This window comes from Anguilla rostrata, chromosome 10 (assembly GCF_018555375.3).
Source record: "Anguilla rostrata isolate EN2019 chromosome 10, ASM1855537v3, whole genome shotgun sequence".
NCBI lineage: Eukaryota > Metazoa > Chordata > Actinopteri > Anguilliformes > Anguillidae > Anguilla > Anguilla rostrata.
This window is the reverse complement of record NC_057942.1, coordinates 34,022,062-34,046,003: the sequence shown is the minus strand read 5'-3', so window position 1 is coordinate 34,046,003 and position 23,942 is coordinate 34,022,062. Positions and strand designations below refer to the sequence as shown.

Below are 23,942 nucleotides of genomic sequence, written 5' to 3'. Positions count from 1 at the left end.
TACTCAACGAAACCCTGGAAATATCTCATCTCGTGATTTTAAGTAGACTACATTTGGAGAAAATTTTGCTTGCTTAACAACCTTCTCATCCAGTGTACTCAACAAGTGTATTCAGTAGTAGGCAAGTGCTCGGATTCAGATATGGCCTGTGACTTTCCCTCAATACCAAATCAATAAAAAACCCAATCCTACTGCGCAGTGATATGGACACTGTGCTGTAGGCTGTCCTTTCTTGTGAGGGAGGGGAAGTGTGAAGACCAGACGCGACTAAACAGGGGATCTATAAGTTACCAAAGAGGCACTCCAGTAACCACTGAGTCTCGTGAGAGACGAAATAAGAAGGGGGTGCTATACTCCTAAGGGACGTATCCCAAAAAATAAATAAACCCCTAAACGGGTAACTGAGGAAGGAGTATATAAAGAAAATAAAGGAACAGGGAAAAGAAAAGAAAAAACGACTTCGACCCGAAGCAGAGAAAAAGAAAATGTCTTTTCAAAAACAAACAGAAGACGTTCTGAGGCCAACTAAAACCAGGGGGGAAACTGGTTAGTAAGGGGCAGAAAGGTTTGTGCCCCAACGGTGACACAATAACCCCTTAAAACCGCCAGCCTCAGAATCTGGACATATACCGTCCTAATACCTTTTTCCCAAAAAAAAAAACAAACAAACTGAAGTCAGAATTCTTTTTAAATTTCTTTGTTCTTAAATTCCTTACACCTTGCTCAGAAATACGACAGGGAACTGGCTAGAGCAAAACACGTTACACTCAAGCACCGTTCCACTGCCTACTGACGCTTTAAATACCCAGCCACAGGTGTGGCTGGTAATCAGCGGAAGATGTGAGCAACCCACAGGTGAAACAGATCAGAGGTAACCCTGCAGGAATGCACGGAATGTTCAAGCAGGAACAATCCTCCCACAGGAACCAAAAATAACGATTAGCCGAGTGGCTAATCTGCAAGCTCGAACTAATCGTCCCCACACACCAAAATAACGATTAGCCGAGTGGCTAATCGGAATGCTAACCACTGAGCCGGTGCAGGCACAGAAAAATGATCTACCCTGCACAGAAACCGTGACATTTCTATGAGACGTTAAACTGAGTTACTTACTCACAAAGAGATTATCTGGGGTCCAGGCCAGTTTCTCAACCTGGCTGTCTCAAACTGCCAACTATTCACCCCCCATTTTCCTGTCTTACCCACCTTGCTCAGAATAGACATTCTGGCTACAAAAATGCCACTCAGCACGTTCATGTTGGTTAATGCCATTGTGGTGGTAATCAGTGGAGTTTGCCCCCACTGTGAACGTCAGGGTTGAGATCATGATTCAAGAGGAAAAGGAAAAATAGTACCATCGTTAATCTCATCATATTACGTGACCCCAATAAGTAGCCAGTCTAAAGCTAACACTAACGGTGTCACACAGAGAAATGACTCCTGACAGCCTGACTTTCTTGGGAGACGTAACATTTTACGTCACAAATTATCAGTCGGGAGTTTTTTTATGTACGCACAAGATTGTGCATACATACTGTTTATAAAAACTTCACCAGCTCATGCTGGATCTCAGTAATTTGTGCCACACAAATCCAGGTTTAATTCAACCTGATTGATTCAGTATTATCGTCTCTCAGTTGAGTCAATTCTATGCAGTACTGGAAACAGTGCTGGCTTTTGTTAGCTGGAAAAATGTAAGACCGTGCTCACCAAGGACTTGGGTGGAGCAGCCTTGTGTAATTGTTGTGAAATGTGCTCATTGAAACTGAATGAGCTAGCATGCCAAAGAGAGTACATTGAAGCAACAGTCGATCATGAAGACTTGCAGGCCTTGAATTTAGGAACAAAGATTATTTGTTAAGAAGAAGCAAAACTTTTTCACTAGTCATGCACCCTTAGCAAACTACACACAGAAAAAAAAATATTTTATTGGATAAACCAAATATTTTTTTACAATTTGTTACACCTATATTTTTAGGTTTACTCAACTGAAAATTTGAGAATTGAGAAAACTGAACATCAACAATAATTTTCAGTTGAGAAAACCTAAAAATATGGGTGTAGCAAATTTTAGGTTTAGCCAATGAAGTGCATCTTTGACTGGAATAGCAGGATTTATTCAAGTTACATTTATTCAGATCATTTTTTCTGCTGTGTTTATTGTTTAGTCTAATCAAGGTCAAGAAGAAATTGTCCTAATATATTTTGCACTTAAACAAGAACAAAAATTCTTAATGGACGGTGCGATGTGCCTATTTGCCACCTCAGAGAAAGTCAAATATTGTTTGTGAAACAAGAATTTCTGACAGTTTGTGAAACGTGTTTATGTGGACAGTTCTAAGCATGATGTATTTATTGCTTCGGAGATGGACACCCTTACAGAGCAATGTATGCATCTTGCTTTTTTCATAATACCATTTACTTTAACATATTTCCCTGGAACGGTTTAGGCAGTCCCCTGAGTTTCAAGCCCAGCTCTTTAAGCTAAAGTTCCCCCCCCCACCCCAGTTCTGTGAAAATGGATTGGGAAGTTCCAGCAAAAGCGGCCTCTGATATATGATGAAGTTCGAAACGCTGTGACTCATTTCTTCCTCTTAAGTTGTACCCCTGTCGAATGCCCACACTGGTCTCACTTCACTTTTTCTGGTGCGTTAATGTGTGCATCTATTGTCATTCGAACTCCTGTGCAAATCAAAGCAGACCTCTGTCAGCGAAACCAGCAGCAAAAGTGTAGAGTGCAGCGCCGGTTGGGCATGGCGTTGTGAGAGGCTGGGTTAGCGAGAGCGGCTTCATTAGCCGCCGTTAGACACCGATGCCCGCGGCCCATCGAGGGGCTCCGCCGGGGGGCCGCGCCTGCCCCGCCGGCCCCCGGGGGACCGGTTGGGGTCAGCCCACCTGGGAGGGAGACAGCTGCCGACGCACCGTCCAGCTCTCGTCAGCATTAATGACTCGCATCTGACACCTCGGCCCAGCCAGCCCTGTTTAGTCTGGGACGCATCGCATTAGAATAATTACTCCTTGTCAGCCTCCGTTTAATAAGGCGTCCCCTCGCACGCGCAGAGCACGCGTATGCACACGCACGCACGCACACACACACACACATACGCGCACACACACGCATAACACACATTGCTAAGTGCACCTGTGTCAATTTCCCTCAATGGACTAAATTGCGTACACATACATTATGTGTGTGATATATTCATTGCGGTCTGTAAGTACGTAAATATTGCACAGTGAACCCCAAGCATGTGTGTGTGTGTGTGTGTGTCCGGTCAGTGCAGAGCACTGCAGAGTCAGTGCTTCATGTGGATTTTGACTGAGGAGGGAGAAAAACAAAAAAGACACAAACACTCACTGTTCAAGCTACATGTAGTCACAGGAAAGTCTGTACGTGTGAGCAGCTTGTTCCCTGGTCCTTTGTTCATACTATCAGTGAATCTGCATAGCTTTGCGCACATGCTTGCAGTTTGCTGCTGCAGAGACATGCATGTACATAGTTTTGTATCTCTTATCACGGTCAAATGTTAGAAGCCTTTCTACAACCTGCCATACAATTTATGTGGTGGCAGTGTAGCATAATGGTTTGGGAACTGCACTCCTAACTCAAATGTCGTAGAATAGTTTCCTGAATCGATTCTGATTCCGGAGTCCTTCTTCGGCCAAATCTCAAGGCACATTCCAAGGGTGTAAGGTCAGCATGACCGGAAACTGGGTGCAGCCTGACACAGTGTCCTAGTTTTCGTCCAGGGTTTTCGGTTCTTGCTAAAGTGCTGGCTCAGGAAACACACTCGCAAAGTTTGGGTCAAAGTCCAGGAAATGAACAATGCAAATAAGCCGAGAAAACACTTGTGCCAGTTTTTCTTTCAGCCAAAACCAAACATGGTCGGAGTAGGGAATGCTTACACATGATATCCACATCCTTTCTGCAAGGGCATATCTGGCTCATGGTTTTATTATGAGAAGGTAGTCCCTTATTTCATGTGTTTAAGGTGGAGCATTTCTCGGTTCTGCGATATAAACTATGGGTCAATGAACACCTGTCAGGGCCATTATTTGTGTTAAAGAGCACACACCCTTCTGTATGTTAATGGTCCTCATGGGACAGATTGAAGGACCATTTTTTGATGTATCCAGTCAGAAGGGTTCTCAGTTCTGTTTTTCTGTAGACTGACCAAAGTTGGCAATTTAAGTATTATTGGACTTTTAAAAAATGCAGAATGTTCTGGAGGCTCCTGAGGGAGTTTGTTGCAAAGTTTTTCCTGACTCTAAATCAGGATTGCCTCCCAAGGATTCAGGGTGGGTCGAAATTAATCTCTCTCTTGCCCTCTCTCTCCCTCTCCCTCTCTCTCTCTCTCACTCTCTCTCACTCTCTCTCCTTCTCTCCCTCTCTCTCTCCCTCTCTCTCACTCTCTCTCTCTCTCTCTCTCTCTCGTGCTCTTTATCTCTCTGTCTCTCTGTCTGTTTCTCTCTCTCGTGCTCTTTATCTCTCTGTCTCTGTCTGTTTCTCTCTCTCTCTCGTGCTCTTTATCTCTCTGTCTGTCGGTGTCTCTCTATCTTTATCTTTCTTTCAAAGTAGTTCAGGAATGTAGTTGCACTGAAACGTGGCACATTATTCCAGGAAAGGTTTAGTGGCAACATCCAAACAACTGTTCTAGGTCCTGACTTGTGTGTGACAATCCATGCGCTGACAATTGACAGTTCAGTGTGTACATATGGGCCATTCACAGGTGTGGCCTGTTAGAATCATAAATGCCTTAGAGATTGTATGAGAAAGCCTGCAGCATATGGCCAGACAAAATATGTGATGCAGGCTAATCGATTAAAGTGTCTGTAATGGTTGCACTAGGTTTTCATTCATCTATACTGTAAGTGGGTCCGATTTGCCATTTGTCGTATGTTCTTATATTTGTACCGAAACGAGGACTACACTCATGAATTATTTCTGTTCCTTTTTCTTGTACATCCAAATAGCCCTGTGCATCGTTTCTACTTCCTGTTACTGTACCATATTTTTATGCATTACCTCAGCTCAGGCTTTGAATAAATATTTGTCGGTGTTTCAGCGCTCCAAATTTGAAAAACCTTCACGAGGCATGCCAGAGGATCTTGAGCTCAGAGACATATTGCAGTTAAAAATCCTGCCGTGCTATTTTTTTTTTTTACTAGTCAGTTGCTTTTATTCAGATTTCTGTTTCGGTGCTTCGCATTGTGTTTCATCCTGGCATTCCCTGGTTTCCAGCAGACGCTGTTCTTTAAAGTGTGTTGCCTTGTGGCGTATCATTATCCGTAGTTGTTAAGCAGTGCTATTTTGATGGACGGAGGGGGTGAGTGGATTTGGGTATGGGGCACAGGTGCTCTTGACTTTGATTCTCCGGCCTGTGTGTGGGTGTGCTGGTATGTGTATGTAACAATGTGAGTTTGGGTCAGAATTTGTGTCGTACTTTTGTGTGTGGCAAGCGCATTGTGTTTCTGTATGTGATTTGTATATGTGATTGTACAGTATATGCGGATGTGGGGTGGGCACATATGTGTGTGCTTGTGCCGTGTGTGTGCTTGTGCCATGTGTGTGTGTGTGTGTGTGTGTGTGTGTGCATATGTGTGTGTTTGTGTTTGTGTACGTGTGTGTGTTCGTGAGCATGTGTATGTGGGTTGTGTGCTTGCAAATGTGTACGTGCGCGCATGTGTGTGTGTGTCTGTGTGTGTGCCTGTGTGTATGTGTGTGTGTGCATGCGTGTGTGTGTATGTGTGTGGTGTGTGTGTGTGTGTGTGTGCATGTTCATGTGTGTGGTGTGTGTGTGTGTGTGTGTGTTTGTGTGTGCATGTGTGTGTGTGTGTGCCTGTGTGTGTGTGTGTGCATGCGTGTGTGTGTGTGTGCCTGTGTGTGTGTGCGTGCATGCGTGTGTGTGTGTGCCTGTGTGTGTGTGTGTGCATGCGTGTGTGTGTGTATTCTACCCCTGACCAGGCCGTGTCTGTCCGGCTCAGGTCACATTAACCCAATTCTCACAGTTGCAGTTTAAAAAGCAGCATTTCTCTTACCCGCCATCCCCTGGAGCTGCATCATGCTGTTACATTTCCACCATCACTCTGCAATCATCACATTATTTACTGCCCACATTAACATGCGGCTTGATAAGCATATTTTCTTCAGTAGACATAACAAGGTGTTTTATCACCAGGGTTTTCCACGGCATATAGCAGGATGTGCGCCATCTTAATATTTATATGCAGGTGTTTTATCACCCGATGTAAATAAAACTTTTCTGTGCGGAAATTTAGGGCTTAAAATTTACAATTAATACTTTACTTACAGTTGAAGGCATTTCAGATACATACATCAAAGTTTGTCCTCTGAAAAGATGAGACATCACAGCAGAACTGTGTATGTGTGTTAGCCGCATAAGTATTACCCCGTGCTTAAGGTATAGAAATTTGGTGCATGTCTGTTTATAAAATGCCAACGCATACACTCACAATGAAAGACATTGACTTAGTCATCGTTGCTTATTTTATTCTGCTTGACAATAGAGATTAAAAAGAATTAAATGATTAAATATAATTAAGTCACATTTTTTGTGCTGGGTATGGAATCGTTTACTTTGGTTTTAATATCTCCAATACCCAAATGGCAGTTTTGAGTGAGGATACATATTACTTGTAATGTACTGATTATAGACGAAAATCAGTACATTACATTTTGTATGGCCAAACAATGCTTGAAGGAGACATCAGTGTGATTATCTATACTGTGCTGATAATTACTTGTGATTGTAATGATCTTCTGAATAGTCTACACTTTACCCTTTTGGAGCTAATAATATCAACTGTGTTCTGCATAATTGTATATTTTTTATAATTCATGCACATAAATCAACTGTGAAGTAGAATATTTCGATGAACACTTTTAAACAACTGCGATTAGTCAGACCCTTTTTTATTCTGTTGGATAGAAACTGAAAATGATTCCACGTTTATGCTTTGTTAGCTTTATGCTTTGGAAGTCTTTGTAAGTAAATCAGTGATTAGATTTGCAGTATACCTGAGATTTCCCATCTCTGGCTGCAAAAGAAATATGTGAAATACCAAACAGTAAAGTCAAATTTAAACAGCAAACCAAATTTGTCCTCTATGAGTCACAAATCACCAATAGAGTCTGCATTATTATTTGATCATGCATTCTTGTCGAACTGCCCCACCTCAAAACTTGGGGTTCCTGAACCATGTTAACCTTTGACCTCGTGCGGGATCCTTGCCAAACTCATTTCCTCCCGCATTAGTCTCGTCACCGAGTTTAGCGTGTGCCGCCCTGCGAGGAGACAGGAAGGAGGCCCGGTGGAGGTGCGGCAGTGTCCGACCGGCGGCGTCTCAGACTCGAACCCGCCGCGCTCCATCCTGACAGCTCGCTCCCCCAATTACCGGCCTCCCTGTCGCGTGCCCGCATCTCTGCTCTGCGCAGGTCGCATGTGACCCCGCCCGCCGCCGCGTGCATCGTGGTATGCTAGCGCATGGCGCATGCTAGCCACGCGTGCTAGCCGCAGCCTGGATTTCATGCCTCTCCCCACATGCAAGACAAATTATTTGACAAATTATTACCTCTTTCCTTTATACCTCAGAGTAATAGAATTAATGAATAAACCTAAAACTGGGGTAATGTCTTCAATGATAACACATTTGGTTGCATTTAATATTGAAACAGAAACCGCTATTAAATATAGTGTTTTTATGTATTACTCTGGTGTGGAGCTTTTACAGTTTTCACCATTTTGACTTAATTTAAAATAGTTATATTGTTTATCTGGTCGCAGACACTTAGCATATTGAGGTTAATCATGGACCTTTTTGCGAAAGCTTTCTGATTTATCGTATTTTAATACTCACTGTATTATGGGTGAATCATGGCTGGGTAAACTAGACAAATTTAATGAAGGGAAAAAATAGTCTGCGCACAGTTTGATCTTGCAGTTGTATAAATAGAACGGAGGCATTCTGGAGAGTGTCCTAATGCACTTCCAGTTTACATGTTTTTATTTTGTTTTGTGGGAGGAATTATATAGGCTTATGCTTTTGCTGTTGCTGGATGTGTATTGTGTCTTAGAGTCTCTCCAGAGGAAAGAAGCGCGTGTATGGGATAAATATATGTTACCCACATCCCAGAGATTCATGTTGAATACAGGCAGTTTAGATTCACAACCAATTCAACAAGACTGCACAGGCTATTAGAAAAATCCATATGTTAAGTAACTCAAGCATAAACAATAAACAAGCAAATACAATGCTCCAAATGTTTACTGGGTTTATCGGAACAGATTTTTTTTTCTGAGTTGACTATAGCCACTATAGATTTTTTATTTTATATGTATGCATTCATATACAGAAAGACAAGCTTATCTTGGTCAGATACGTTAAACACGCAAAAACAATAGGAACCACAAGAATGAGACAAAACAAAATTGGTATTAATTCAAACAAAATATCATACAAAGCCTTAGTGATGTACTTTAACCTGTATACACTGTCAGTTCACAAACAATACAGATATATTGAGTTACATAGATGTTGTATTTTGGAGAGCTGTCTGTCAGAGAGAGTTACTTGCCACTCCAAATCCCACTTATTCCCATGTGACAGACAGTCAGTTGCACACAGTGCCTCCTTCTGGTGCTACCTGTACTGACATAACTTGTAAAATGTGATTCTGTCCTTCTGAAGTTTCTTCTTCCAAGTTGGATCAAAGACATCCTTTTTTTAAAAGTACACCATGTAAGGGGTTAAGAAGAATGTATAATAAGAATCTAGGCAGCTTTGAATGTAATTTCATTATTTAATCAGTAGACAACTTATTAGAATAATGAGATAATGAGTACACAACTTGTAAACACAACATTTATTGACAAACACAAACTATTCTCATAATTTGCATTAGAATGGCTATGCAAATAGGGGCGAGGGTGGTTGAATTCACACCCAACCGTATCAGACAGTAGATTTGGACCTCTTAAAATCAATCAGAAACTAATCAGTTAAGAGGACCAGTTATAGATCCCATGACACTCTTCCGAAAAGATGCCATGAGGTTATTAATTACCGCTGTGAATCAGGACCTGAGTTTACCGTGTCTAATGTGGAGGTCAGCACGTCAGTTCACGGTGCACTGTATTTAGTCTAGCGCCCTCTACTGGCTCACCTGTACCCGCCTCTAGTGTAACCTTGCTTTCCCAGTAAAGTGGCAGTGGGACATGAGAAGGTTACAGGACGGGGTAGCTTTTGCCAGATTACTGTACAGTACCTAGGTGGTGAGCTACTCTAAAGTAATTGCATTGAAGTTCACCTGTGCCACTGAGTGATGGACAAGTGATGGACCTCCCTTTGGAATCGTGTGGCATGGCCCCCGGGCACTGTGATATTTTTCCTGGACCTCACTTGCGTCCCTTTTACTTTACTCCAAATCAGTCATATTCTGCACATATTTACTCTAAGCTCCGATGTCTTCAAATGATTATTAGTCGAGATGCTCAGTCTGTGTGGAAATCGTTGCATGCAGCTGTCAGTTCATTGTAGGAGCCAATGTGTTAAGGCGGTATTGAACATGGAACTGTGTGACCACATAATGGAATGCTTTGGTGCTAAACTCTTGCAGCTGAGTCTGAGAACTCAAAGAAACGCCGGCTAGTTCATCATTGGCCATGCTAGAGCAGAAGAGCATAGGTCACCCTTGGATTCAGTCAAAACTCTCAGGTCGTCTCTGAAGACTGTTGCTGTTTAATAAAGTCAAAATACATTCTCCAGAGCAATGTATTAAAATTAAAACATATTAATTCAGTCAGCTGAATAAAATATTTTATTGAATGGGGCCTTATTAACCTTTGAAGGGGGGTTGAATTCAGAGTTAGTCTACCCTTGTGTATCAATCAACGTTTGTCATAAAATTTGACTAACAATTAAATGTTGGTGAGTCCAACCAACGCTAAAAGAGTTTGTGAAGAAAAGTTAAATGCTTGCATTTACTTGTACTGTTAGTCAAAGACCAATGTTTGTGTACAGGCCTTAGTACAGGCCTTTATCAGCACTGATGTCTAGCTGAAGAAGTGATAGCCTTAACTCAACTTTGGTCTTTGGTCGCTGTGTGATTGACTTGATGTCACCATTACATTTGAAACTAGATACTAGTTTCCAACTTCTCAATCAGTTATCTCCACTATTCGAGTTTATTTAATAAGATGCTATTCCTTGGCTCACAAAAGCTATGTGGAATGTTTACAAATGCAATTGATTTATCCAGATCATGTTCAATTGTGCTATAGTTTAAAAAGGGTGTTAATAAAAGCTTTGTTAAATAACCAAATTAGAAATTGCTCATGTCATACTGTGAATGTTATCACTTTTGGAGTTCTTGTAGACTAATTAGCATAGAAATCAGTAACAACAGAATTTGAACTTCTCATTTTTTATTAAAATAAGCTGTAAATATTTAAGAAATATTTGAGGCCCTTGTTAGACATTCATTTGTGTTATCCTGTTCATTTCAAGAATTGAGCCTTTGTAATATATTATCCGAGAGCTCTTTTAAATATCAACAGTCCCTGTTGCATTATGGGAAGGAGGAGTAACAGCTCAATATTGTTTGTTTGTTTGTTGAGGTCGGACGATGCCTCTAAATCGGAGCGTTATATTTAACCGCAGGACGAAATCCCACGGCCCGATCCCATTGGCCCGCCTCCAAACAGATTTTTCCCGCCTTATTATTATTTTATCGTTTTTTAAATTCTTTATGGCGTAGCGCGGCGGCGTTAGCCTCGGAGCCGCGGAGCCGGAGCCGGGCGTACTGCAGCTATTTGGAAGCCGCTCCACCATGGCTAAGTCCCGGGCCTCTGCTGGATTCCGCCCTTCCATTAGCGCCATCTGCGCCTTTCAGCGCCGTCTGTGAGCTCGCCGACGCCAAAACGACTGGCATTTCTCTGGAACAACCAGGGACGGTGCCCAGAGCTTTTAGCTGGCAATGATGTGCACTTACTTTGACAAAAGCAGAAAGCGGGAGGGGGGGGGGGGCTAGAGACGCGGGATGCCGAGCAGGAAACAGCTGCAGCCGGCGCTCTTCGCTTGCGCGGTTTCGGAAGGAACGACTTCCTCGCGCCAGCTGACAGACAGGGCGTATTTTCGTCCCTCGTGTCAGAGCCGAGCGGAGTTGCTCCCGTGGCCTCCGAATGACGACGCCCGATTATGCGTGTTTTCCTGGCGCAAAATCGTTCTCTTTCGTTCCAAATTAACTCTTAAGACGTCATTTGTGGATTGTATTATAGTTTGAGCTCAATTGCATGTCTTTGCAATCGCTCATATTGTAGACCTCAAATAACCTGGTTGTAATACTTTATTTTTTTCTTAAAGGGACTGATAGATATTTTGTTAAATTAGGTCTAAAGTCAATGGAAATGGCAGTCAATAGATAAATCTCAGTATTTTTAACCAAGGAATGTGCTTTTTTATTGATGAAAAAGAAATGTTAAATTTGGACATCCGCACATGATTTAATTTTGAATTGGAGTTTTGTCAGAACCAGAATACAGATACAGATACAGGTTAATAGAATCTGAATTCCCAAAGTTTGTGCAAAGTCCTTAAATGGCCAATGCAATACCATTTGGTTTTTCAGTCTTCGCAATCTGTCTGTTTCAAAAAGTAATCTGTAATAGTACTGTCAATCATTTATAAAATCCTGTTCACAATGTTGTCAGGATTACATATATATTCTTGACTGAATCTGAAATCACTATTGTAACTGCAATTCTGAATGTTCTGAACTTGTGTAAATGTGCTAGCATTCATTTCACAAAACAAGCTGATAAAATATTTACAATGGGAATAATCCAATATCAGAGATAGGCATTTTAGTCAGAACTGTGTTTGTATTATGCTCTGTGCTACACTGTAGTCAGATACATGTCGCCATTTCCAAGCAGGGTGGGCTGTTTTTGGCTTGAGTAAAGGAATCCAGCATGCTGGTTTGTAGTAAATCTACGGGAGAAGTTTTGAGTTGTATTTTTACTGAAGCAGGGCAAACTCATATTATTCAACGCTTCAAATAATTTTCCATTTACAACAGAAGAGATTACGAGGAATAAGATGAACATCTGCACGTGTTTCCAGGTTGTGTTGTGTGTAAAACCTTACGTGCGCGGTGTCATAATTCCTCCCTGCGGTATTTGTTGAGTAGGCTTGTCTTCCGTCCGGTTCGTGTTTCCTGTTTCCTGTTTCATGTTTCCTCTGTCGTCCGTTTGGCCCAGGGCTAATCGCAGAGCGCGGGAGCAGAAAGAGCGGACGCTCTGTAGGTTGAAGAACGCGACACCGGGTCTTCGTTCGTCCGCCTCACCTTCCGGTGGCCGAATTTGACCGTGGCGTCACCTTCTAAATCCTGCCTACGTGATTGGCCTTCGCCCGACGACCGAAAGCTAGCGAGACGTCATCTTCTAAATCCGGCCTCCGTGGCTGACCCCGGCCCGTTTAACCCGTAACAGACATGTCAGCGCGTGCCGTTGGACTGTTATCGCCCGATGATGGACGAGTCGGGGTGGACAGGTGGACCTGGCTGCTCCCCACCTTGGTGAAAACGTTCTCTTGTCAGGGCGGAAACGCAAAGCCAGTGATGTACAATCTGTAAACAGTGCGACACCGCCAGCCCACATTAAAATTTTACTGCTGGCTCGAGATTAAAAAGCGTCTTGCTCTGGGGTCAGTCCGAGAGGCATCGGAACCCGATCGCCGATCATATGCCGCTTTATTTACGCAGAAGGACTCGATTTGAGCCTCCGATGGGCGATGAAGGGCCTCCGTTGTAAATATCGTGTCGGCTGGGGAATTTTATGTCCTTGTAAATTACGCTTCTGATTCTCTGGCGAAAGGCCTTTTTCGCGGTGACGCCGCGTCTGAATTGCGGGCGTCGCCGTGGCGTCTCGACGGCTTTCCGCACCTGTGACAGGAGGGCGCGGGTGACGTTTGCAGGGCTTCTGCACGTTGAACGAGCAGCCAGTTAAAAGCATCTGGGGAGGCAGTACGATTGAATTAAACCCATGGAAAAGTTCTTGGTTGGACATCCAAATCAGCCAAGGAACGGTTTACGAGAATGAGAATAAAACAAAACAAAAGATCATTGGCTTGACGTTTGCTGTGTGTGTCCACTAAAAACCCTAGTGTTCATTTTGAAATGTTTCTTGAACTTTTCCGGAAAAAATCTAATTAATTTCCATCTCCAGATATATTTACATATTGAGTGGACTGATCAATTCTGTTTTCCTGAGGCTCTTTTTCACATACAGTTAGCATACAGTGCTACACCAACAACACAAATATAGACATTCAGACAATAGATAAACAATATAAACAACATATTTAGTGCAGTGTTAGTGTGTCATGATAGTTAAGTGGTCAGCTACTAATTCTCCTCTGTATTGAGAATTTTAACCTTCCTAGGCACAAATGACTTTGTTCTAGTCATCAAATACCTGCAGCTCAATGGCATCAGTGCGTACTTGAGTTCAGAGTGCATGTGAGGTCACCTGCAATCCCCCTTACTAGACTGAGAGTGGACTCCTCTGTCAAATAATTAATATTTGGGAATGTTGTCCCTGCTATTTTACCTGCCAGTTTAATCATTTTATTCAGTTTAACCTTTCTCTGGACTGACAGAGCTCTGCTCCTTGCCTGCACACTGAAAACTCTTTGCTCACAGGCTGCTGTGTGATACCATATCCGCTCTGCTGTCATATTTACAATGGGGGTAGAGTTGTCAGTGAGCAGCCTTACGTTGGCTGGATGACAGGGATCTTGGTCCGTTCTCGCGGGGCCAGATGGAGGCCGTTAGCGGCTCCAGGGCCCGTCGCATGAGCGCGGGGGCCGCTCCGTTTCCGGTACCGCCCCGGCCCAACAGCTGAGCTTCCCCCCCCCCCCTTCATTTTCAGAGTTTAATCTGTTCAGTATGCACAGAGAGAGAGAGAGAGAGAGAGAGAAAGGACACGCGTACAAAAAAGGAGGGAAAAAAACGGACCACATATGCCACGGAGTCGATAATTGGGGCAGAGGCTTAAGTGATTCTGATGGAGAGAGCTGATGCTTATTATGGTCAAGTTCCTTTTGCCACGCTGCTCAGAAGAGCCAGCACTTATAGCCCTGCCACCCTCCCCACTTCCCTGTGTTGTGAAAAAGACATTTTTACGTCAACCCTGATTCCTTTATCAATACGAGGTCCGTTCTTCCATAAGTACGTAAGAGCACTGTAAATAAATGACTGTTTAATTTAAACCTCTTCCCCACTAGTTATCTAAAATACTTGTTTGGAAGGTGTTTATATTTTCTTTTAAATTATTTTATGTCTTATAATTTAAGAATAAGATATTATTTCAGGGGTACTGGTCATCTTTGTGGCTGTACTACAAAATGCAGTGTCATCAAGTACTTGGTTTATATTTTATTTTATGGTAGAATGGAGTAAAAACGATTTGATTAAGTTTTATAGAGTCGTGTAGACAGATTGCAAAATTCTGCGAGCCTGGATCCAAATCTTGGGTTCCGCCCCCCGGTTTCTGGATCTCTCCCCTCTTGTAGATATTAAAGTGCAAGACAGTTCCTGAGGGACTGGCCGTGCCGGGGGAATCAAGCTGTTCGGTGCGTGAAGAGCAGGATATGAGATGCGGAATCACACGCGGACTCAGTCTCTGGACCTTTGCCCAGATAGATGCCAAATTAGAGCGGCGAACGCGGTTCCGGAGAGTCTGGTCGACGTCGGACCGGGCAACCTCGGCGTTCAAAGAGTCGCCGTTCGCGGTTGAACTCGCGGGGGCGGCTAACATTAGCAGGGGACGGACAATATGCTGTCTGCATTTGATTGAAAGCTTCAGGTGTGGCATACGCACAAGGTCAACAAGAGGCTGCTCGTGTTCATCCGAGACATGAATTTCCGATTTGCGGTATTCCATAAAGCTTTATGGTTCCTATTGTAAGCAGAAAAAAGCAGAATACAAATCAGATCACAGCCTACTTCAATTATTTTTTTATTGTTTTTTACTTTGGATTGTCTCCAGCTTGTAATTCCACTTGCATTAATTGAGATCACTTAAGCATTCATCACTATTATGGCACGCATTTAAAAAAAATAATCATGTACACATAAAATTGTACACGTTACGTTACATGCATGTTAAAAAAACGAAATGTGAAGTAAAAAAGCATGCTACCATTTTATAGTAAAGTATACATGGTAGCAAAAATATAGGAAAAATAAAACAGTGGTTTTGTCAGGTTGAGTATGTGTTTACTGTACACAATGTAAGATGGTGAAATATGACATTGCTAAATACTTCCATTGTTCTTTGAAAACTTCCAGCGGCACCTTTGTATAACCAGGCTGATTATCCAATCAGTGATAAGGTTTAAGTTTGCTTAAATCTTGATAATTTTGATAACCAAAATGAATATTCATATAAACAGCTGGGCTTGACCTCATTTAGAGAGAAAAACAATTTCCTGCCATAGTTTGCAATGTTTAAAAAAAAAAAAAAAGAATTAATCAAATTTGCAAATAGTATTAGCAAAAATTGGAAGGCTTATGCTGACAACAGTTGGCTACAGTCAGCCAGGTTCTCTACAAATGCTTTGAATATTTTCCAGAGGAGGTCTTATTTTAAAACAGTGTAGGTACTTTCCAAATTAGAAGTTATGTTTTGTGTGTGGGGAGGTTTCAGCATTCTGCTAGTTTAAATGGTGGGCTTGGTTCTCAGTGGCTGAATGTACGCAGACTCAGCAGGCCTTGTGCTCAGGGTGCAGTGGGTTCCATGGAGCGCAACCCAGACTGGTCACGGATGAACTTAGCATGGTTAACCCATATTGGTCATGTTCATTTGGTCACCATCACTTAGGGCCATGTTAGTATTTTATTTGTTTTTGTTTCGGTTGGTTTTACATTTGTTTCTGGATGGCTAACGGACATGTGCATGTTGGCTGAAGAAGTTTTCAGAGTACCCGTACGTACAAACTGCTTCAGCGCTATGAACTGTTAGTTTAGCCTCGATGCGAAGCATTTGTTTGTAATGCTTTAAACATAGTGATGTGTCCATGGACAATTGGAATTAGATATAGAAATAACCTCTCACAATATAGAATTGTATAGTATGGTTTTAATTCATTCATTCAAAATATAGTACAGTGCCTTTTAAGTATACGCGCATGGTTATTTGAGCATGGTACAAATGTTGTTCCAGTTTTAATAATTGCCAGTAATTGCACCCAGGATTCATGTCAACCACTCCTAGTTTTGAGTTCCTGTTTAGTCATTTTGAAGCTCAGAGAGAGTGTACGGAAAGACTGATCAAAGATGTGTACACACTTGGCACTGTCAACAAATCAGCTTGGTCTCAGTTTTCCAAAAATTCTCTACGAAGAAAAGGCTTGATGGCTGTCAAACCTGAATTGGAGGCCGACACAGTGAAACCGTAGCACTGAACGCTAAATATCTGGGCGTTTGCTAGAGTGTTAATTGATGCCATATGTGTCCTCTTTAGTTCTGCAGATGTGATTTTTGATTCGTCAGACTATTTGCTCCATTTAAAGTGCAAGAGCACAGTTTCCCAAAGTCAGTGGGGAATAATCGGACTGGCAAACCTTCGATATGTGAAATTTACAGGAATGACACAATAGATTGCAGGCCAGCATGTAAAAGAAAATGAGTACCATTTTGAAATCAAGTCAATCCCAGTTTGGATCCAGTTCTTCTGAAACAGTTAATTCTTCTTTAGTTCTGTAATATAATATGCAGATTTCTTTAAAAAAAAAAGATGGAAAAACACCTCCCCTTCTCTCCTCCTCTCCATCCATACCGAGCAAGTCAACCACGCATCCATCTGTCTGTTCGTCTGATGAAATCGAACCGACATCGTGGTTGACATGCGGGACCGGCGTCCCTCTGTTTGTGCGGCACAGGTGGGCTGCGGCATCCTTTTCTCCGCTCGCGTGGTGACGTGGCTCGGTTTCAAGGAGGCGCGCCAAGCCGCGGCTCCCCCACCCCTCCTCCCCCCCCCCCGGCCGTGGTAGGGCTGAACGTATCGCGCCTCACCTGTGCGGCCCTCCTGGCACAGAGGGGTGGGTGCTGGGGACGGCTTTGCCCCCCCCCCCCCCCCCACCAAATCTGAAAATCCAGTCAACTCAATCACTCCGATGGCCGCGGCCAACGAGGCATCTGACTCGCCTCGCTTGTTTACCGCGCGAGATTAAGCGAAGAGGGCGCGGACGCTGAGGAGCTTAGCGCGCGGAGCCCCCGCCGGTCTCCCCACCGGTGCTCGTACGGAGCGCCGCTACACGCTCTGTTGGCGCGGACGGTTTAAAAAAAGAAAAAGGCGACCGCTTGAGGGGAGCGCTCGAAACGCTACCTTCGCCCGGTTGGGTGGTGTGGCGACAGCTGCGAGCAGAGGCTTCCCGCTGTAGCAGGGGAAACTGTGCTGGAGGAGGGGTGGCTGTGCTGGAGGAGGGGAGGCTGTGGTGGAGCAGGGAGAGGCTGTGCTGGAGCAGGGGAGGCTGTGCTGGAGGAGGGGAGACTGTGCTGGAGCAGGGGAGGCTGTGCTGGATGAGGGGAGGCTGTGGTGGAAGAAGCCAGAGGAGCTGAGGCGGCAGCAGCAGCCAGCTCCCCTCCCTGTGCTGCGTGGCTGGAGTGGCATTTGCACCCCAGTGTGGGGCGAGCTGGGTACAGCAGGGGGGCTGGACTCACATCCTTCTGTGCAGAGATGTGCACTGAAGGCACTAATGCAGTAGACAGGCTAGAGGTATACAAAGCACATGTTTATTATTTTTTTGGACACTGTTTTTGGGAACCATTGTAGATTGTGGGAAATATATTAAGATAATTCTTTGTTCATTTGATTAAATTATTATTATTAGTATTATTATTATTGTTGTTGTTAATAATAATAATAATACTTTTATTTATAATTCTTTTACATTTATTACACATTTATTTATTGTACTTTGTAATGTAGCCTATATTTACTATGCAGTCCAAAGTACAATATATTATTAAACCAAATATGCCCCTTTGAAAAAAGTGTGAAAATATTTTATGGAAATTATTTTTTAATTGAATATATATTTCCATAATTGTGTCATGTTTGCTCATTTGCTGTACATAATTAACACGTCGCGTGTTTGGTTTGTGCAGGTCCTAGCCATAGATTCTTGTTGGTTAATGTGTTGGCCATACATCTTCGTGGTTTTAGGAGGACATTATTTTATATTGTAAAGTTGTACCAAGAATACAAAAAATAATTTAGATAATTGTGAAATTTAATTAGCAATGTAGTAGTTGAGACAAAATATATAATTGTAATGTTGTGTTTACACTTGCGATGGCTAGTGTCCCTTTTTGGCATCTTATAACCGATGCTAATGAAACTATTTTTGTGTGTGTTTATCTTTTTTTTCAGGGCCGGTGTATGAATTTCAGCCGGATTCAGAACCGTTAAATCAACGTCCTCCGACCTTCGACCTTCGAGGGTTTCTATCTACTGTGGAAAGCAGAAGAGGAGGAATTCAAGGTTTTTTTTTTTTTAAATCGAATGGCTTTGCCCAAAAACCACTATTGTTTTGCATCTAACCACGTTGTGCACTTAGGACACCTCTCACCTCGGTGCAGGGTCATTCATAAATGCAGAATTACCATAAGCATATTGTCACATCCTCTGATATTAGTAGCAGTGGCAGATTTCCTTTTCTGTTGTTAATTTTACTTAGGGACGAGCGAACATGGCGAGCACTCTTCGCTTTGTGCCGTTCGGTTTCGCTTAGCTTCTTGTGCACACCAAAGGCTTAACATATTCTGACCATATTGTGCCTTCTGTGGAAAACCTAATTTCATGGACACAGACGGAAGCTATTTAAAAAAAAAAGGGGGAAAAAAACAGAGTGAAAGAGGCTGTTTGCCATTGGCATGGAAGTAGAAATAATCCCAGCGGGCCTAGCAAGTGCACAAGTCCATTGCCTCTTGGCAACGTCTCATCACAAAAATCTCTCCAACTCCACTATCATTCAGTGCCTGGCGGGAGCTTTCTGACTGGCGATCTTGTCATTTTAACACTGAGAAGTGCACACGCATGACAAATCGTAGACAGGGTTGCCCCAAGGTATCGGGAAAGCAGCAAGACTTTGCCCTTTAGTTTCTGGAGACACCTTTCTTTCATTGTGCACCAGGGACGGGAAAATTAATAGAGCGTTACTCTACTGAGAGACAGCCCAGAACCAAAGATCTCCGGCTAGGTTTGAGGGACCGACGCTCCAAGGCCTCGACGTGGCAGCTGGTGTCCCCCGCAAACATTTATTTTTGTTTTCGCTTTGAGTTCCGTCAACACACAAACAAATAAAATCTATAAACCTAGCTATCGCTTAGCATTTTTTTTTAGAACAGGGACACGGCCATCTTAAAAGCGTTATCTCCTCCATCTTTCAAATCTCCAAGGGCTCCACTGCGTCACAACCCAGTAATTTTCGCTGCGTGGGAATCTCAAAGTTTAATTAATATAATTAAAGACAACAGCAAGCAGCAGCCTGTGAAGACTCCGCTCATCTTTTTTATGCCTTTTGACATTGAATGACCTATTACTGTATTCGCATCGTTTGGAGTAAAAGTGTCGGTAACGTGTAGCCATGTCTGGAATAAAAATATGTGTTAAAAAAAAAGTGGGGCGGATAACCAGGCGGATAACCCCATTGTTCATTTTAAGAATTACGCTCATAGTCGCGTCAGACCCTGACAAAAAAAAAAAACTTGCGATATATATATATATATTTATTGTAAAAAAAATTTCAAGCGCGCTGTCACGACGACGATCCCGGATGATGTTAGCACGAGTGGAAACTCGGTGGGGGTGGGAAAGGGGGGAGCAGCTGAAGAAAAAGGCTCGAACGATCCAGTCACTTTCGATACGGTACTTCAGATGCAAAATGGATATTCGAGTCGAAACCTGACAAAGCGCGCCCACTTTGACGGGAACCGGTATAGACAATGACCAGTGGCTGGGTCAGTGGGATGTCTCTGTGCAAGCAGGGAAGCTTATCAAATGACACTAAAAATAAGTTCAACAACCATCAAGTTTGAGGGGAATGGGCGAACGTCTCACATTTGGTGGGCATGCAAGTGTGAGGGATGGGGAGAGCGTGGCGAGGCGTTCCTGCTCTAATTATTCCTTTGTGCTCTTTCGCTGAAATCGCGAGGGACGCGAATGATTCTCTCGGTCGACGACCAAATTCGCGGCCCGCCACAAACGCACGTTTGTTTGTTTGTTTTTGTTTCAGCCACTTGCGTGACCGTTAGCGCTACGCTTGTTCTTGTCGACCGTAATGCTGCTTGTTTAGATTTCAAGTATATGGATTCGTTCAGGTTTCTATTATCCGAAAGAGGATTTTTATCGCAAGAACCGCTGACCGCCTAAGCACATGCCAGTCACAGTACCGCTGTCTGTTTTGATAAGAAACCCTTAGAAATCTAGGACCAAGTTACTGAGCCATTTGCCGAAGGCCTGGTTAGTGTTTGTTATTGGCAGATAAATAAGAAATTCGACACGTAAAAATATTTTCAACTCTTTGTTAAACCTGTGATATTTCAGATGGAATATTTTATCACTGATTGTGTTTTTCGGGCCAGTCGACACGATGTGGAATTGTTTGCCAGTGTGTCTGAGATGCCCAATGTTTTTTGCACAGCCTGCAACCAAGTCGGAATGTTTCTATAAGCACGTGCTTTATGTCTTTTACATTTTTGATTTGAAAAAAATAATTATTTTACTTAATTTTTTAAAATTCAATTTCATTTTTATTCATTTTGTTCATTTAATTCATTCATTTTAAATTGCTGTCTTTTTTTTTTTTTGTTTGTTTCAAAATTTAAATAGAAAAATTAGTTGCTTGGCACATAGGAGAAGAACACTTTATTTTAGATTAAACCTGCATAATGTATTATATTTTTGTACCAGTTAGTTAATGTCCATATAAAATAATACCACAATGCTTTTTCATCGATAAATGAAATGACAGAAAATAAGATAAACTTGTTTTGACTTCTTTATTACTTCAAACAACAATCCAACCAACAAACGTTAAATCTGTAAAATTTCCTTTCAGTTTTTTTACTACCCTTTAAGTGTTAAAATTGTAATTTAAGTGTTACTGCACCTTGGATTAATGTAACTCATTGGTCAAACAAGTACTGATTGCACTGTGTGCAGTTTACAAATAAGGTATTGTAATATGTTGGTATGTTTACAGGTATTGTATCATCTTAGCCATGTCATAACTGCAAATTACATCAAATTGATAGTTTCTTTTAAGACATCCTTCATTCATCAAAATGTGTATGACATAGTACAAAAATTTTTCAAATATGTTGACCCATTATGTCATTTTTTCCCCAGTTTTTGGTCACTGGTAAATCAGCGTATCCTAAGTGGACAGGCCCATTACTGTGACTGTCCCTCGGTAAGAAATGACTGAAAACAAAAAAGCTGAAGGCAATCTTTTAATTGGGCCCGAAAAGATTTATAAGGCCAGACAGGGGATGTAATTATGTTTGGAGAAACGGGAGTGAGACGAACGTGCGGTGGAGTGGACCGTGGGCCAGACCTGGCAAAAATGTCCGCCACCAGAGGCGCCCTGTGTGCCCCGAAGCCCAGCCAGGACCCAGGCACCCGCAAATGAGGTCTCCCCCCGTTTGTTAAAAAAGACGCGTGTTGCACACCTACTGTTTCCTCGTCGTCCGCACGCCGTGACAGGACGCTCCCGGTGCCGGCAGGCCGCATTTAACCCTTCCCTTCCCCCCCACCCGCCCCCCACACTCGCCCCCCGCCCCTCTCTGGAAAGGACAGGATAAAACAGATGTCCCTCTGCAGGAGTTGGGCTCCCTGGAGGAGAGAAATGGGCAAGGGGAAGGGGGGAAGGGGGGAAGGGAGGAAGGGGGGGGGTGTCCTTCGTGCAGAGGCTGGCGAGCGTGGTTTTTTTAGCGCGCACGCGAGGGTACGATCTGCCTCAGCCTGGCCCCTCGCCGCTTTTATGTACGGAACTTAGCGTGGAAATTAAATTTTCAGTTTGCCGTTATCGGGGTCCAGACACTGATGCTAGTGCTTAAACTTTTTTAGTCTTATTTTTTTTTTATTGTTTTACTTTTTTTTGGTTTCGGTGTGAATATATGCTGTTCTCAAGCTTTTCTTAATTTTAATTTTTTTTTTAGAAATGTGCTTTGATATTAGCATTGTTATGCTGTTTGTGCACTTAATGAATAAAGATATCTTTTAGAAATGCTGTTGTGTTGGCTGCATCACTTCATTTAATTTGATACAACGCAGTGTTTGCTGATGCTAGCATTCCCAGGTAAGCAGATTACGCGAGGGTAGCATCGCACATGTGTTTTAAAGCTTCTCCTTTCCCAAGCATTTGTTTACCATTGTTATTTACAGTAACTCCAGTGCTTATGAATTAACTTCAGCCCTAGTCGTGTATGCAGAGATCTTACATTCTTATGAGATATGGAGCTCTTATATAAACATACATTAAATGCTATTTACACCTTTGAGCTAAGTGAGCGCTCTTCAATGGCTGAATTGTAATTATTTGTGTGTAATGCAGTTTGTTTTATCACACAGTATTAAGACTAGTTTCTGTAGAATTGGGATTCTGTAGAATTTGGGGCGCATACTTCCCATCAGCCCTCAGTGGGAAATGTTTTTTTTCAACAGAGCAGACGAAATTAGCTCTCAGTTCTAACTGAATCCAGTCATCCTTAAAGAATAATGTTTTTTTTTGCATGTAAGCATTTATATGTATGACGTAATACATTTTAAAACTGTTGCAAAAATAACTCCGCTGTTTGTTAATTATACCAATGAAATGGAACCACTTCCTAAGAAACACCCATGAGTATATGAAAGTCACCACGTGAGAAGAAGCAGAAACTTACAGTAAGCACATCTTTCCAGTAAAGGCATAAGGTTTAACGTGCTTATTTTAAGCGGGCGCTGACACGCTATGGCTTGTCGATCTCCGGTTTGACGTCAGTGATTAATGGGCTTTCAGCTCCCGTCCACACAGAGGCTCCTTCACCCAAGAGGGTGCATCTTCCTTTCAGCAGCCAGCCGAGTTCACACCTGTCAATCCCCCCCCACCCCCGCCCCCCCCCTCGCCCCCCTCGCCCCCCTCCCCCTCCCCCTCCCTGCGCTCCACAGCCGGGTCTTGTTAACCACGCGCTCGACCTGCGGCGGAACTGTAGGGGGTTACCGCGCGCTTCGCGACCCCCTCCACTGGAGGTATGCACATCCAAATGCTTCCCATGATCCCGGGCCTAGAACAGCCTGTGAACAGGAAATGGCCGGCACCTGGTCTGGATGGAAATCTCTGCTCATAAAGCAATGTGGGAAAAGCCTTTTATCCGCCGTCTTTGAAGACCAAGTGTTTTGCTCAAACCAGGAATGTGCACTGAGTGAACAAAATGACATGGCTTATAATAAACATATTTGCACTGTCTGGTGGGTTGGTTATGCCTCATAAATGTCTAAACTATTTATGAATTTAATATGTACATACACACATACATACACACATGCATTTACTATAGGTCATATATATATATACACAGTGTATGTATTTTGCTGTTTAGAAACAGTTCTTTAAACTTTACAATGCAAAATGCAGTGTGAATATGTATAAGTAGTCTTTAACATACAGCACATGTACGGTTAGCAAAAGAGTTTCAGAGTTAAGCGATAAAAAAAGTCAGAGCGTTATAGAAGTTCACAATAAATAGTCTCTTTACCATCATAAAAATGATAATCTCACTCCCATGAGTGGCTCTGTCAGCCATGGGAACCGACTCCAGCAGCTGCTTCCCCCTGTAAGCCTGTCCGAACTCGCAGGTTATTGCGATTTGCACA

At 42.8% G+C, this 23,942-nt stretch overlaps 1 protein-coding gene across 1 annotated transcript in view; it reads left to right on the top strand.

The window, feature by feature from the left end:
• antxr2a (ANTXR cell adhesion molecule 2a) overlaps nt 1–22,314 on the top strand; it is a 61,890-nt gene extending 39,576 nt beyond the window's left edge. Inside the window, exon 17 of the mRNA XM_064296656.1 lies at nt 18,456–22,314. Coding sequence (XP_064152726.1) covers nt 18,456–18,494 — 39 coding nt within the window. The 3' untranslated portion in view covers nt 18,495–22,314. The remainder of the gene's footprint in view (nt 1–18,455) is intronic.
• The last annotated feature ends 1,628 nt before the right edge of the window (nt 22,315–23,942 follow it).